Genomic DNA, 14,479 nt, shown 5'->3' with positions numbered 1-14,479 from the left:
CTGATTCCAGGAAGACACACTTGTTATTTTGTTTCAGTCTGAGCAGCTGATGGACCACACCTATAGAGCTGAACAGTGGACTGTGAACCCCAGTCCACAGGGCAAAGGGTGCTCGCTGATGTCTCGGGAAGGCCCTGATCCAGACTCCTTAGGGTAGCCACAACTAAGAGTGTATGTAGTCCAGAGGGGAAGAGCGGGTCACAGAAGTTAGATGAGGAAAAAAATCTATCTGCCAAATGCCATGGATGGTGGCAGGGGCAGTCCTACCTCCACACTGGATCTGAACATCATGGTCAAATACCAGACAGTGGGAGGGCAGTATCAAAGCTGGCAGAAGCCGGGAATGCAAGGATCCAGGTTGGCACAGAGAAGAGCAAGCAAAATCTCACATGTATAAGGGCTAGTGAAGGGAGGAAGAATGAGGGCTTAGATTCACGGTGAGGCAGTGCAGATTCCCAGAACATACTAGAAAGGAACAGACTAAGGAAGCACTAGTGGAGAAAGGGACAAGAAATTAGTGCCTCAGCTGCCCGTGTGAAGGATTCTGTGGGGAGCAGTACCACCTGCTGGCCAAAGGGAAGAACAGTGCTTGGTCTGAGGATGGTGGGCCACCATTCCCAGTTGGAGCCTGGAGAGGGAGAGGATGGAGCAGAGGGACAAGGAAGCGAACAGACAGAAAATATGTCAAAATCAGTCACATCACCAGGTGAAGAAGCGAGGTCCAAGGCTGGAAAGTGTTCAGGGTCCCAGCAGCATCCCTGTGGCATCCTATGCCCCTGGAGATCACTCACGTGCCAGTGAGGCCAGCATCAACAAAGCCATCAACTCCAGGACCACCAGCGCAGCGCAGGCAGTTTAATGTTCCCCACTCCATCATCATCTCCCACTGTCCTCCATGAGGCCCTGTCCCCCAGGGCACGCCCACACACCAGAGCCCTAGAAAGTGTACACAAGACACGCCCACCACCAGCACCACCTTTCCCCACCCTCCACGCCCAGGACTTGGAGGGGCTGCCTTTTCTCTCTGGGACCTAGGGGCAGACACAGGAGAGGCCTTCCTCTGAAGGGGAAGAGCCACGCAGTGAAAAGGGAGGATGGTACTCTCGCTCTAGAAGGTGAACAGGATGTCTGTGGGGAGTAAAAAGGAAAACAGGACCTTTAGAGGGGAGAGGGTGATGGGGTCAGAATTCTGACTTCTCCAGGCTAAGGCCCCCTGTTGGGAGGCAGGCAGATGGCCTGGCATAACAGTGGCCCTAAGGCCGCTCTGAAGAACTGGATAGCGGCAGATGATACCTCTCGGTGACAGCTATAATTCCACTCTTCCCAACAATGGGGCGAGTCTCCAGACGACGGAGCGCGGACCAGGGTGTAGCCTTCCCAAGAAGGGGCACGTGCCCCCGACGGCCTGCCCACCCAGCACAACATCCTCCTACAGCCAACTGAGGTGCTCCTCCTCATAGCGCTGGGGGTCGATGAAGGGCCGGTCAATAGAGCGGATCATCAGCTCCCCACAGTACACACACTCAGCGGCCACCAGTTCATCTAGGTCAGCCTTGAGCTGTTCCCGACTGGGCCCCCCAGCGGCAGCCCCACCCTCGGCCTCCTTTGCGCGGGCAGAGCCCTTGGTAGGGGCTGGAGCAGCCCCCAACTTTCGCTGCAGCTCCTCGAGCCGGGCCTGCTTGTAGGCTGGCAGGCCAGGCCGCACGGCCTGCAGCAAGCAGTCAGCGTGGAACATGTGGCCACAGAGGAAAAGGTAAAAAGGGCGGTTGAGCAGGGGGAAGTCGCAGGTAGCGCATTTGTCCTGGGGCTCCACTGTGCCGTAGCGGCCCCGCAGCTCCTGCAGATCTCGCCGGATGCGCTGGGCGCTGGCTGTGGCCTCTTCCATCTCCCGCTGCAGCTCCTGGATGTGGTGGTTGTAGGCCTTGAGCGAGCTGCAGATGGCCTCCTTGAAGTGGTCGATGGTGACGAAGTCAGGAAAGAAGGGCAGCACGTCCTCAATCTTGAGCAAGGGGCAGCTGGCCAGGCAGGCCATGGCCGTCTGCACATCTTCCTCCTCCTGCACTACGTGTCGTGCAATCTTCAGCCACAGTTTCTTGCGTAGTTCCTCGTCTTCCTCAGGCAAGTCAGCACACTGTTTGGCTAGGTCCACATCCACCTGTGGGGAGACCACGAGTGTTAAGGTCAAGCCCCCTGCCCTCTACGATACAGATTACGGGAGAGACAGGTGCCCCGGGAGAAGCTGGGCCCGAGGAGAGGCCCCAAGGCAGGATTCCCAGCATTCTGGGAGCAAGCAAGGTGAGGGCTTCTGGAGGCCAGGACAGAAACCTGTCTCAGTAATGGGTATGTGCCTGTCACAGCTTTGTAAAAGCTAATTACGACAGTTGGGGCTTTGATTTTAGCAAATTTAAAAATCACCCTGGAGTATATTCAAAATACAGATTTTTGGGGGGCACCCGGGTGGCTCAGTCAGTGAAGCGTCCGACTCTTGATCTCGGCTCAGGTCATGATCTCACAGTACGTGGGATTGAGCCCGTGTCGGGCTTTGAGCTGACATCACGGAACCTGCTTAGGATTCTCTTTCTCCCTCTCTGCCCCTCCCCTGCTCACTCTCGCTCTCTCTCAAAATAAAGAAATGATCTTAAAAAAAAATTTTTTTTTAAATACAAATTTTTTGGGTCTCACCTCAGACTTTCTGATTCAGTAAGTCCTGGGTTCAGACCCGGGAATTTGTATTTTAAATAGCACTTCGTGTGATCCTAAGGCAAGTGATGACTCAGGATTGAGAAGTGTAACTCGGCACCTTCCCCTTCTGCAGTCGTGGCTGTAACGCAATAGCTAGCATGAATGTAGAACCTACTGTAGAGGAGGCACTGTTGCGAGTGCTTTTCATACACACTACTTTAATCAACTCTAGGAGCTAAGTACCATTACCATTTGTGGCCGAATCCTCTGAGGCAAAAACAGGGTCAGAAATCAGCCTGAGGTCACACAGCTTACTAAGTGGCAGAACCAGACTTCAAACCCTGACCTTAGAGTCCACATTCTTAACCTCTACACTAAAGTACCTCTCTGCAAGAAATGCCAGCACCCTCTAGCCACAGCCCCCCACTCCAAACCCTCAGCATCTGAAGCAACTGCTCTCCAGGTCCTTCTACTGGATGGGGTCAAAACGCATTGGCTCACCTGCAGGGCCAGGTCCACAGCCTCCTCATACAGTTCTAGGACCTTGTAGACATGGACACAAGCACGGTGGTGGCCGTGCTCAGCACAGAGCCGCAGCGCATACTTGAGGTCATAATGCACACGGTGCGGGCTGGCCCCGGCCTGCTCGAGGTAGGCCAGCAGTGAGGCGGGCTGGCCTCGGGCATACAGCGACAGCAGGTAGTTATGAATGGCCTGCTCAGTCTCGCCCAGCTCATTCACGCAGAACTCCATGTAGCGGATGGCCTGGCTCACCTGCTGGGCCTCGCCACCCTGGCTATAATTCACCAGGGCAGGAATGAGCTGCCGGGCATCTAGCCGGCTGCCCAGCTCAATCCAAGCATCCACCAGCTGGCGGGGGATGTGGCGAATGAGGATCGGTGAGAACTTATAGAAAAGCTGAGGGTCACGGTGGCGAGCAAGCACGGCCAGGGCTTCCTCGTAGGCCTCGTGCTGGCAGTGGTATGCCACCACTCGCTCATAGTCCTGCATGATCACGGCAAAGTACACCATGTGTTCTGTGTCTCCATGGCTGGCAAGCAGTTCATGGATGGAGGCCCGGCTGGCAAAGAGCCACTCCTTGTGGCGGGGGCTGCTGAGAAAGGCCCGGAAGCGCTCCCGTGTTTCCCGGTAGAAGTTCAGGGCCTCAGGATCACCCTGCAGAGCCCCGAGCCGGCTCAAGTAAAGCTCCGTCAGCCAGGTGGTAAGCAGTGTGGCCTGGGTACGCTCGGCTGGCTTCAAACTGGCCAATTTTCGCTGCAGGAACTCGGCCAGAGCCTCCTCCTGTCGGGCCTCCAAGAACTTGAGGGCAATCTCCTCAAAGTAGCTCTGGGTCAGGGCGTAGCAGCGGGCACTCTCCAGGTAACGACGCTGGCGAAAGCAGTAATCAGCTTCCCGGGCCAGGACTGTGTCCAGGCAGTCAGGCCGCTCTCGACAATACTCTTTGGCCAGGTCAAAGCGGTTCATGTCCAGGTAGGTGCGCCACACATCCCGGGCCTCCCGCTGCACATGGTAGCGGAAGACGGCCCGCTCAGTGTAGGCCCACAGGTGGCCCGTGGAGGAGTCCTTCACCATGTGCTTCAGCGGCCCAAACTTCTCCAGGAAGTGATCCCGCAGCACCACCTGCCCTGTCAGCGTGCACACTGCCTCCACCCGGTCCGCCAACAGCAGCAGGAAGTGGAACTGGGTCAAGACGACAGCCAGAGGTGGGCTGGCCCCAGGACCTACCCCCTCTGGGTACTCCCAGACTCGCTCCTCACTCAGCAGGGAATCGGGGCGCCCACAGTCCAATGCTCCATACAACACGCCATCCCCCATCATCCAGGCGAAGGCCCGAGGTGCAGAGCGCAACTTGGGGGTATAGAACGCCAACTCACTGTAGCCCAGACTGCTGGGGAACTCACGGAATGGGGGTGGGTGGTCAGCGTAGGCAGCGAAGAGCCCTGAGAAGCCCTGGGCCTCAGTCCCCTCTGCTGCTCGACCTATGAACTGGAAGAGGCGCTGCCGAGTTGTGGCGATAACAAAGCCGCGCCCATCGGGACCCCGCTCAGCCTCAAGGGAGCATACAGGCGCTGGACCCCCTTCTTCATTTAGTACGTACAATGGACGGAAGTAAAGATCTGGGGCAGGGCCGAAAAGTCCACCCTCGCTGGCTGAGAGCTCTGCTTCGAAGATCTGGCCTTGGGCAGTGCCGACCAGGATGGGGCCTGTGCTGCTCTCGGTGCCCAGTGCCTTGTTCCAGCCCACACTCTCCACCAGCTGTCCTTTCCAGCGTGCCAGTGGCCGTACCTTCTGTCCATTACGGTTCACATAGAGGACCTCAGTGCTGCTCAGAGCAATCAGCAGGTGACAGCCTGGAGTGGGGAAGAGAATGGCACTCTACAGAATGCTGCCATTCCCACGCTCAGCCTCCTCCTTATCCCCACCACTCTCAGATCCCATCCACCCAGGCAATGACTTACCCTCCGCTCAACCAGTCTCCCCGCCCCCCGCCCCACCAATCTCAGACCTCCACCGCCAGTTACCAGTGTGGTCCAGAAACATCTTGTGAACTCTGGCATCATCCTTGCGTCCCAGCTCCACATGGTTGGGTTCGTTGGCCTTGCCCAAGTCAATGCTGTCAGGACAAGAGTCACAGCATCACTCCAGAGAAGGGCAGATCCTTTTTTGGAATCACAGACCTCTTTATAATCTGATGAAAGCCACAGGCTCTCTTCCCTGAAATCTATACACACATATAAAATTCTGCACACAATCTCAAGGGAACTCTGAAATACACACAGGATCCTACTTAAGAACCTTCAGCTCTGAGAATTCCCCTACCTCATTTTGAGAAGTCACTAAATAGAAGCCTTTTCCCTCTGCTCAGAAGATCTACAGTGCATCTGGGAAGACAATGCAGGGGTATCCCAGATTGCTGGGGTAAAAAAAGAACAAATACTAGCTAATGGTTTACTGAGTACTTTCTATATACCAAGCACCACACCAAGACCTTAACCAAGTATATCTCAATCTTCACAATAACCCTGAGGGGTGCTCCTGTTTAAATTATACTTCCCTTATTAAAACCATTTTCAAATTATATACCCATTTTTAACTAAAGAATCAAAGCAAAGATGTATAAAGAGTTAACAGTCTTCTTCTTAAACCCGTCACTCTCCATAGACAAAACTGATTTTAAGGTCTTTCTCCATCCTTACAACATAGACTTGTTTTGTCACTGTCTTTATATTTTTACAAAAATCACTTCATGTTGTGTACATACGTGTGTATATATATAAATTTTTAACTTGCTTTTCTCACTTAATGATATTTCATGAACATTCCACAGTATCAAAAGATACAGCTCTAATTCATTGTTTCAATAACTGCATAATTCTCCCCTTCATGGCTCAACCATAATTTTATCATCATTTTCCTGTTGATGGGCATTCAGTTTGGGTCCAGTTTTTCCGACCATAAATAACTCTGCCGTCAACATCCTTGTATCTATACCCTTGCAAAGCGGTACTTTTCTTTCTAAGATTACGTATTCTCCAAAGTGGGATTGTTGGGTCCAACTTATAGACATTTTAAACTTTAACAGGCATTTCCAGAACACTTTTCCAAAAGACAGTGGCAAGTTATACTCTCACCAGCGGCGTGTGAGAGTCCATTTCTGTGTGTCTTCACCAGCACAATCTATTACTATTTTTAATTTTTGTCAATCTGATAGGTTAAAAAAAACGGTACCTTACCTTTATTTCCCAAAGGTTGAAAATATTTTTAGATGTTTACTGGCAATGTAGAGTTCCTCTTCTGTAAACTGCTTGTTTATATTCTTTGCCCTCCCCTTTCTACTTAAGTGTCTTTTTCTTATTAATTTGTAAGGGCTTTTTAAAGAATAGGGATGTAAATCCTTAGTCATATGTGGAAACACATCATTTTCCCACCATCTTTGGTCATGACCAGATTCAAATGCTTTTTTTCTTTATTACTATTTTGAGTAATCCCCACACCCAATGTGGGGCTCAAACTCACGATTCCAAGATCGAGAGTCACATGCTCTACCAACTGAGCCAGCCAAGCACCCCTCAAAGGCTTTTTTGTTTTTATTTTGTCATTACTATGCAGTCAAATATACCTGTCCTTTCTAGCTTGAGTAAGAAGGTGTCCCTTCTGCCCAAGAACACAGACATTTATTAAATATTCTTTTGATATTCAGTTTGTTTTTCATATTTAAATAATTATCCCACCTAGAATTTATTTTTGTGATACAGAGCCTTAGCTGTTTTATTCCAGATGGTTATTCTAGATAAGCATTTTTTTCTGACACCCTTGTTATATAGTATTCCCACTTATGTATGTATGTATGTGTTTATTTCTAATTTTATTGAGATATATTATTTCCATTTATAGTGGATTTACTTCAGGACTCTAGACGGTTCCCCTGATCAATGTGACTAACTTGTGGGTTAGAACTATCTTTAACAGATGACGGGACACAGTTAGAGAGACTGGGTGACTTGTTCAACATTCCCTGGCTGGTACATAGGAGAGCTGAGCCCTGATCCAGATCTACCTGATTTTAACTACTATACTACATTAGTTCTTTGGTAATGGATGTTTCCTGAAAATTCCAAATCTACTGTAGTTTCACCTGCCCAGAATGAAAGAAAGGCCCCAGTCAGTTAATAGTCCCCAAATACCACTAATCCACTCCCTACTAAGTCTTTCGAGCCCTCACTTACCGGAGCAGTGTATCCTTGCCCAGGCTCATGCAGAGCTGATTGCAGGAGACAACAAGACTGGTGATACGCTCAGAAGGGGTAAAGTCAATGCGCTGCTTTGTGAAGATGGGCACTTCCTTCTCTAGCTGGGCATTCACATACCCTACAGGAAAGGAGGGAATTAAAGGTGAGCTATGGAAGAGATGGAGGAAGAACAAGGAGAGGCAACAAAAAAATTGTTTTCCTCTCCACCTTCCCAACATACTCCTACCCCAAGCCCTCAGTTAAAAGTTTGCTATCAACATATCAAGTAGTTTGCTAATCATCTCTACATGAGGGCTCTGGGCTCCTTCTGACAGCTGTGAGGGGTGGGTTCTTTGAACCCTTATAATGCTGTTGCACCCTCATGTACCCTTCTCAGTAGAAAGGGTTGGGCATTCTCCCTTATCAGTCTCGGGCCTAGCAATCTCAGCTCAACTAAAGTAGTCTAGATCCACTCTCTCCCCTCCTCCCTACCCATGCAGTAATGCTCTGAGTGAGTCTCCAGAAGAATGAAGGCAGAGGAAGCCCTGGGGAACAGTCCCAATCAAGCTGTAGCTTCTTTCTCTAGCCTTTATTCTCATTTCTTTACCACTGCATACCTAGCACTTCAGACCCCTCTGCCAACTCTGTCCTACTTTCTACAAAAATTTCCCCTCAAGGCCAGCCTGCACCCAGATCTAGCAAAGCCTAAAATAACTTCATTTTTCCCTGTTCAGTGAAAAAGTTCCCTCTAGGACCAGCCCTCCTACCCCTACAACATTCCCCTTCCACCATTTTCTTTGCCCACTCTCTTCCTCCCACCTCCAGAAAGAGCCTGGTAGGCAAAGCACAGGCTCTGGCTGAAGCCTGGAGCCTATTCTCACTTCTCTCAACCGGGGCCCTGTAAGCAAGTCACTTCCTTATGTGGGTCCCACTTTCCTTGTAGAACCCGAGTGGCAGGGCCTAGATCACGAGACTGCTCTTGCTGTTCTTTTAAACTTCGACCATCCACCAGCTGGGGGCCAAGAGAGCCTGAGGAGAATCAGGGGCCTAGGTCTGGACTGTATGTCCAGGCGGTGAACCGGACCCTTGGAGCTACTCTCCCCGATCCTCCCCCGCAGGTGCCAGGTGTGCGGATAGTGTGAGCGGCTCCCTCCCCTCCCTTACCCGAGTGGGGGATGCCCACGCTGGGGCAGCCGGGCTGCAAGACGGCTGAGCGGGACAGGGAGTCCTCGTATTCATCCAGGATGGACGCCATGGTGCCTCTGGGCCCTCCGTTCCGGGCCCAGGGATTCCAACAGCGCTCCCCCCAGGGATCCCCGTCGCCTTAGATTGGAAACTGCGTCTCCGCAGCCTCGACAAGTCTCTGACAGATCCTGCAATCCGCCGCCCCCTTCTCCTCTTTAAGATCCTGAGGATTTTCTCGCTCTCGCCTTGTAATGAGCGAGAAGACTTCGGAGCCCTCTCCCTTGAATCTGGTGCAGTCCTGCACCCCGCTCCCACCCCCAAAAGATCACTGGTTTCCTTTTGCAGATCCCAGAAGATCCCAACCTCGCCCCAGCGGCTCAGCTGACTCCCGCCCCCGGGACGCGCGCCTATAACGTAATTTCCGGGCTCTCAGAAACCCGCGTTTGCTCGCGTAGGAACTTATCCCGACCCGCCACTGGGAGGCGCAGGGAGGACTGCCGGGGCCAAGGCGGGGCCAAGGCGGGGGGCGGGACAGGGACAGGGACCTGGCCCAGTCCACTCTTGAGGGAGGGAGCCGGAAGTGCTGTGGCAGCTTTCGGTTTGGGGCGGAGCCATAGACGCGTCACAGCTGCAGTCCAGCTAGGTGGTGAGCTGGCGCTGCTGAGTACAGGCGCTCCCCTCCAGGACCCTGCTGCAGTTCTGAATTTTGACACAAGGAGGCAATCCCAGTGTTTATAGGCCCTTCACCATCCGCGCAGCGCATTCCAGCCCCAGGCCTGGAGCCATTCCTCAGTTCCTTTTTTGCCCAGGCATTCCTCTCTCAGACGGTCTCAGCCTCCGTGTCCAGCTCTCACTCCGACCTCTCCAAACAGGCCGCTACCCTAGGCCCTCAGGAGAACCTCCCGTTCTTCAATCGAATCGGTCTCTTGATCCTACCTTCACAAGACATAGGCAAGCAGTCCTAGCCTCTCTTCTCCTACATTTAGGGGACCACCAGCTTTCAGGAAGTGACAGAGCTGGTGACCTGGCCGACGGATGCCAAGTGCTACCTAACCTGCCTCTCAGCGACTCCGTAAAGGCTCTTCGGTGTGGGGAGAGACAAAAGGGGCGGAAGAAAAGACCAAGCACAGCCAAGAGGTGCCGGACTGCTTCCATTCAGAATAGTGTTGAGCACTTACTTTGTGCTTAGACTTGGGCTAGGTGCTGGAGTCACAGAGATAAGTAGGATACCGTCCTTGAAGGTCATAAACCAGCAGGGGCAATGGACCAGTAAACAGATAATTAATGCTAGAAAAGCGATGGATGGATTTGTTCAGAAGCTCACTCATTCCACAAGTGAGCGCACACTCTCTGCCAGGCACTTTACCAGGCTTTTGGGGGCACTACAGAGATCAAAATGGACAAAAAGTTTCAGCGCTCGTGAGGCTTACCCAGACACATGGCCACAACGCTGTGGGAGCACAGAGGAGCAAATACCTGCAACACCTGGCAAGAACGTGGGACAGGTGACCTTGAAGGCAGGTGGGGAGTCCAAAGCGACCGAACTTCGAGGCTAAGAGTGCGGCTCCAATTCAGTTTCCCTCTTCCACCCGCCTAGCCCATCCAGACGGATTCTGTTCCCTTCTGGGGCACAAGGACTGTATCTTGTTAAAGTGGAAGGCTATTGGCCGGGGTCACCACTATCCTGGCTTTAGCGGGTAGCCTACGTGAAATGACTAAAAGCGCCCCTTTTACTCTCGAAAGCGTCCAGGTTTGAAGCGTTTATTGCGTGGTCACGCTACTCTCCGAACTTCCCTGCCAGGTGCACAGAACTGAACCCTCACCAGCTTCCACCGAGTGCTTTCTGGACCTGAGTGGACCCCGCCCAGGAGGGGGCGACAAATTACGCCTTCCGAAATAACTTTCTGTGGCTCCTAAGTCCCGCTTTTCCCGCCCAGAACCTACGGGAGCGATGCCGCTCTCCCAGCCAGGGGCACTGCCCTTCTGGCTAGGTCCGAGGAGGGAAAGTGCCAGAGCTGAGGCGCGGACAAGAGGTTACCGCCCTGGGGAAAGTGAGCCCGGCTCGGGAGAAGCCCTGCTCGGTGCGTAAGGCTCCATCCCACATCACCTGCCGAGTGCATTTGGGAAATACAAATAGGTCCAGCCAAAGGTCAGATAATAAATAATAAAAGGCACATTTACTGAGTACCAACAATGTGCCAAGCGCTACCCTAAGATCATAACAGTCAATGCTATTTCATTTTACCCTTCCCCTAATGCTATGCAGCAGGCACTGCTCTTTCTCCCGCATTGCAAAAGCAGAAACTGACATTCAGAATGGTGAAGCGATTTGTCCAGGATTCATGTGGGTAGGAAATGTGGAAACCAGGAGGCAGTATTCAAGTAAGAGCAGATGCTGAGGAGCTAACCACCACACTGTCCATTTCTCCAATGCAAGCTGAAGGGAAGAGGGTATAGCTGATTCCCCAGGACAGGACTGTGCAGAGGAAATGACCCCCTTGCATGGAGCCAGCCAGCATAGGAGGGATGTGTCAGGGACACAGAGTCCATACAGCCACCTCCTCACCGTCCCCAAAGCCTCCCTCCTGAGTTTCACTGCTCTCCAGTATGTATAGGGTGGGCCTAAGTGGGCTTTGCTTACTACAGACTCAGTACACACTCCCTGTTGAGTTGATGACAGCAGTATTCATTCTCCCACCTTATGTTGAACTTTGGAGTAAGAGCAAGACCAGCATTCTTATTCCTGCCCAATCACTCATTAGATGGACCCTGTGCGCAGGTGATGCACTTAGTTTCAGTTTCCTCATCTACAGAAATACTGTAGTTATAATAATACTTACCTGGTAGGTCTGTGTCGAAAATAAATGAGGTGATCTAGGGGAAAGCTCATTGCTATAGCATAGCATAATGTCCAACAAAGGGAATATGCTCAGGAAACTAAAAATGTGGCTTTAATCTGACAGCCGCTCTCAAGTCCACCTACTCCATGAAGCCTCCCTGGACCCCAATTTCCCCATCAGAACTGCTATGGCGTTTCTTGTCCTGGCCATTTACTGGCCATTAACTAAGAAGCATGGGCATTTTGCTTAGATATAACAGAAGCTGATTATGGAGAATAACCCAAACAAACCTGAGTACAGGAATACTAAAATGTCTTAGGGAACTCACAACTGGGGATACAGATCCACCAGCTCCTACCCCTCACAATCTGTGTGCTAGTTGCCACAAGATACGTAAGGGCTGACTGCTGGGCTAGGGAGAGAGAGGAATAGTGTATGAAAGCAGGTGAATTTGAGCTAAGACCTGAAGTGCATGCATGATTTCCAAGGGCAAAAACGAGTAGGCATTAGGCAGATGTCAAGAAAACCAAGAGAACAGGCCTGCAAACATTGTCAAGTTTGGAGGGCTGGGGAGCTAGAGCATCAGGGAGTAGGGCAGTGCAGGAAATGGGACCAGTTGTGGCCAGATTATGAAAGCTATTGAAAGGGCCATCAGAAGGCTTTGGTTGGAGATGAGATCATCTGATGTGGGTTCTAGAAAAATGGGTGGTGGCTTGGGTGTAGTCCACATCAGAAGAATGAGACCTGAGGCAGAAGCAGGCTGGTGAGGGCCCAGCCTAGAGTGAGAGTAGACTGGGGAGACATTTTTGAGGAAGAGCCCACTGGACTTAGTGACAAGTTAGATGTCACTAATATCTGGGGATGAAGGAAGGGTGCAAGATAGCTTCTGGGGAAACCTGGCCAGTGGTGCAGTGTCACCACTGTCCAGGAGGAGGAAGAGCTGGATGGAGGTGTGGCAGAGGTCACATGATTGAGCTACACCTGGACAGTTGCACATGCGGCCCCTGCAGGGCATTCACTTGAAGAGGCCCAGAATCATGAGGCAGTCATAACTTACTAATAAATATTCATTAAACAATTGCATGGATGACCTTTCTCATGCTTTGGTTTCTACATTTGTAAAATGAGAAAAATCTACCTTATGGCATTGTGATTATAGGATATTATGCAAATCACTCAGCACTGTGCCTATACCAAGAAAATGCTCAATACAAGTTAACTATGAGTAGTAATTATTGAATGAATGAAGACCCAAACCAAAAAGAGTGATATAACTGACTTAAGTGAGTAATTTTTAAAGAAATTTTTTAATGTTTATTTATTTTTGAGAGAGAGAGAGACAGAGCATGAGCAGGGGAGGGCCAGAGAGAGAGAGGGAGACACAGAATCTGATGCAGGCTCCAGGCTCTGAGCTGTCAGCACAGAGCCTGGTGTGGGGCTCGAACTCATGAGCTGTGAGATGATGACCTGAGCCGGAGTCAGATGCTTAACCGACTGAGCCACCCAGGCACCCCAATTTGTTTTTTTTTTAAGTTTGTTTATTAATTTTTTTAGTAATCTCTACACCCAATGTGGGATTTGAACTCATAACCCTGAGATCAAGTGTCACATGCTCTTCCGACTGAGCCAGCCAGCCACTCCAAATTTGTTTTTTTTTAAATACACATTCTTTTTTAGAAGTTTTACATTGATGGAAAAAGTAAGAAGATAGCAGAGGGTTTCCCTCTACTTCAAATCCAGTTTCCGTTACTATGAATATCTTACATTAATATGGCATATTTGTTAACATTAGTAAATCAATACTATACATAATTATTTTTTATTAAAAATTATTTAATGTTTTTATTTATTTTTGAGACAGAGAGAGACAGAGCATGAGCAGGGGAGGGGCAGAGAGAGGGGGAGACACAGAATCTGAAGCGGGCTCTAGGCTCTGAGCTGTCAGCACAGAGCCTGATGCGGGGCTTGAACTCACGGAGTGTGAGATCATGACCTGAGCTGAAGTCGGACGCTCAACCGACTGAGCCACCCAGGTACCCCAATACTGATACATACTTATTAACTATAGTCCATACTTTATTCAGATTTTTACCTACTGCCCTCTTTCTGTTCCAGGATTACATCCAGGATAACACCTTACATTTAATTGTAATGTCTCCCTAGGCACCTCTTGACTGTGGCAGTTTTTCAGATTTCCCTTGGTTTTTTAATGTTTTTATTTTATTTTATTTTATTTTATTTTATTTTATTTTATTTTATTTTATTTTATTTTATTTTATTTTTTCATTTTAAGTAGGCTCCATGCCCAGCATAGTACCAGAGCCTTCCAGGTACCCTTAGACTTAACTTGTTTTTGATGACCTTGACAATTTGAGGAGTACTAAGCAGGTATTTTGTAGGATGCTTTCTATTGGAATTTGTCTGATATCTTTTTTTTTTTGTAATTAGATTGGGGTTATGAGCTTAGGGGAGGTAAAGTACCATTATCATCACATCATATCAAGGGTATATACCATCAGCATGACTCATCACTGTTGATGTTGACCTTGGTCACCTGGCTGAGTTAGCGCTTGTCAGATTTCTCCACTGTAAAGTTACTCTTCCTCCTCACCGTTCAATACTGTCTTTTTGGAAGGAAGTCGCTACACAGAGCCCACACTTAAGGTACTGGGGTTTATGCTTCCTTGAGGGTGAAGTATAAGTCATTTGGAATTCATCTGCATGGGAGATTTAGGAATTTGTCTTTAAATTTAATTTTTGTTTTAATCACCATAATATATGTATTCATTTTATTTATTTATTTTCAATTTGTTTAATGTTTGTTTATTTTTGAGAGAGAGAGAGAGACAGAGCACAAGCAGGGGAGGGACAGAGAGAGAGGAGGACAGAGGATCAGAAGCAGGCTCTTCAATGACAGCAGAGAGCCCAATGTCGGGCTTGAACTCATTAACAGTAAAATCATGACCGGAGCCAAAGTTGGATGCTCAACCAACTAAGCCACCCAAGTGCCCTTATCTATAC

At 49.9% G+C, this 14,479-nt stretch overlaps 1 protein-coding gene across 2 annotated transcripts; it reads right to left on the bottom strand.

Moving 5' to 3' along the window:
- Nucleotides 1-826: 826 nt before the first annotated feature.
- VPS18 (VPS18 core subunit of CORVET and HOPS complexes) lies at nucleotides 827-9,024 on the bottom strand. Of its 2 annotated transcripts, none has more exons than XM_025919894.2 (5): nucleotides 8,598-9,024; nucleotides 7,431-7,572; nucleotides 5,226-5,317; nucleotides 3,184-5,054; nucleotides 827-2,155 (listed from the first exon to the last, which is right to left on the bottom strand). In XM_025919894.2, exons 1-5 carry the CDS (start codon nucleotides 8,686-8,688, stop codon nucleotides 1,430-1,432), a joined length of 2,922 nt encoding a protein of 973 aa, XP_025775679.1. In that variant the 5' UTR covers nucleotides 8,689-9,024; the 3' UTR covers nucleotides 827-1,429. The 2 variants fall into 2 exon arrangements, with proteins under 2 accessions (XP_025775679.1, XP_086566528.1); XM_086710402.1 differs by lacking the exon at nucleotides 8,598-9,024 and adding an exon at nucleotides 6,438-7,339 and having other exon boundaries at nucleotides 7,431-7,565.
- Nucleotides 9,025-14,479: the final 5,455 nt, after the last annotated feature.

The sequence above is a fragment of the Puma concolor genome, chromosome B3, assembly GCF_028749965.1.
Source record: "Puma concolor isolate L17-30 chromosome B3, mPumCon1.1.hap2, whole genome shotgun sequence".
Classification (NCBI taxonomy): Eukaryota; Metazoa; Chordata; class Mammalia; order Carnivora; family Felidae; genus Puma; species Puma concolor.
Note: the sequence above shows the minus strand (reverse complement) of the source record. Positions and strands in the feature narration are given on the sequence as shown.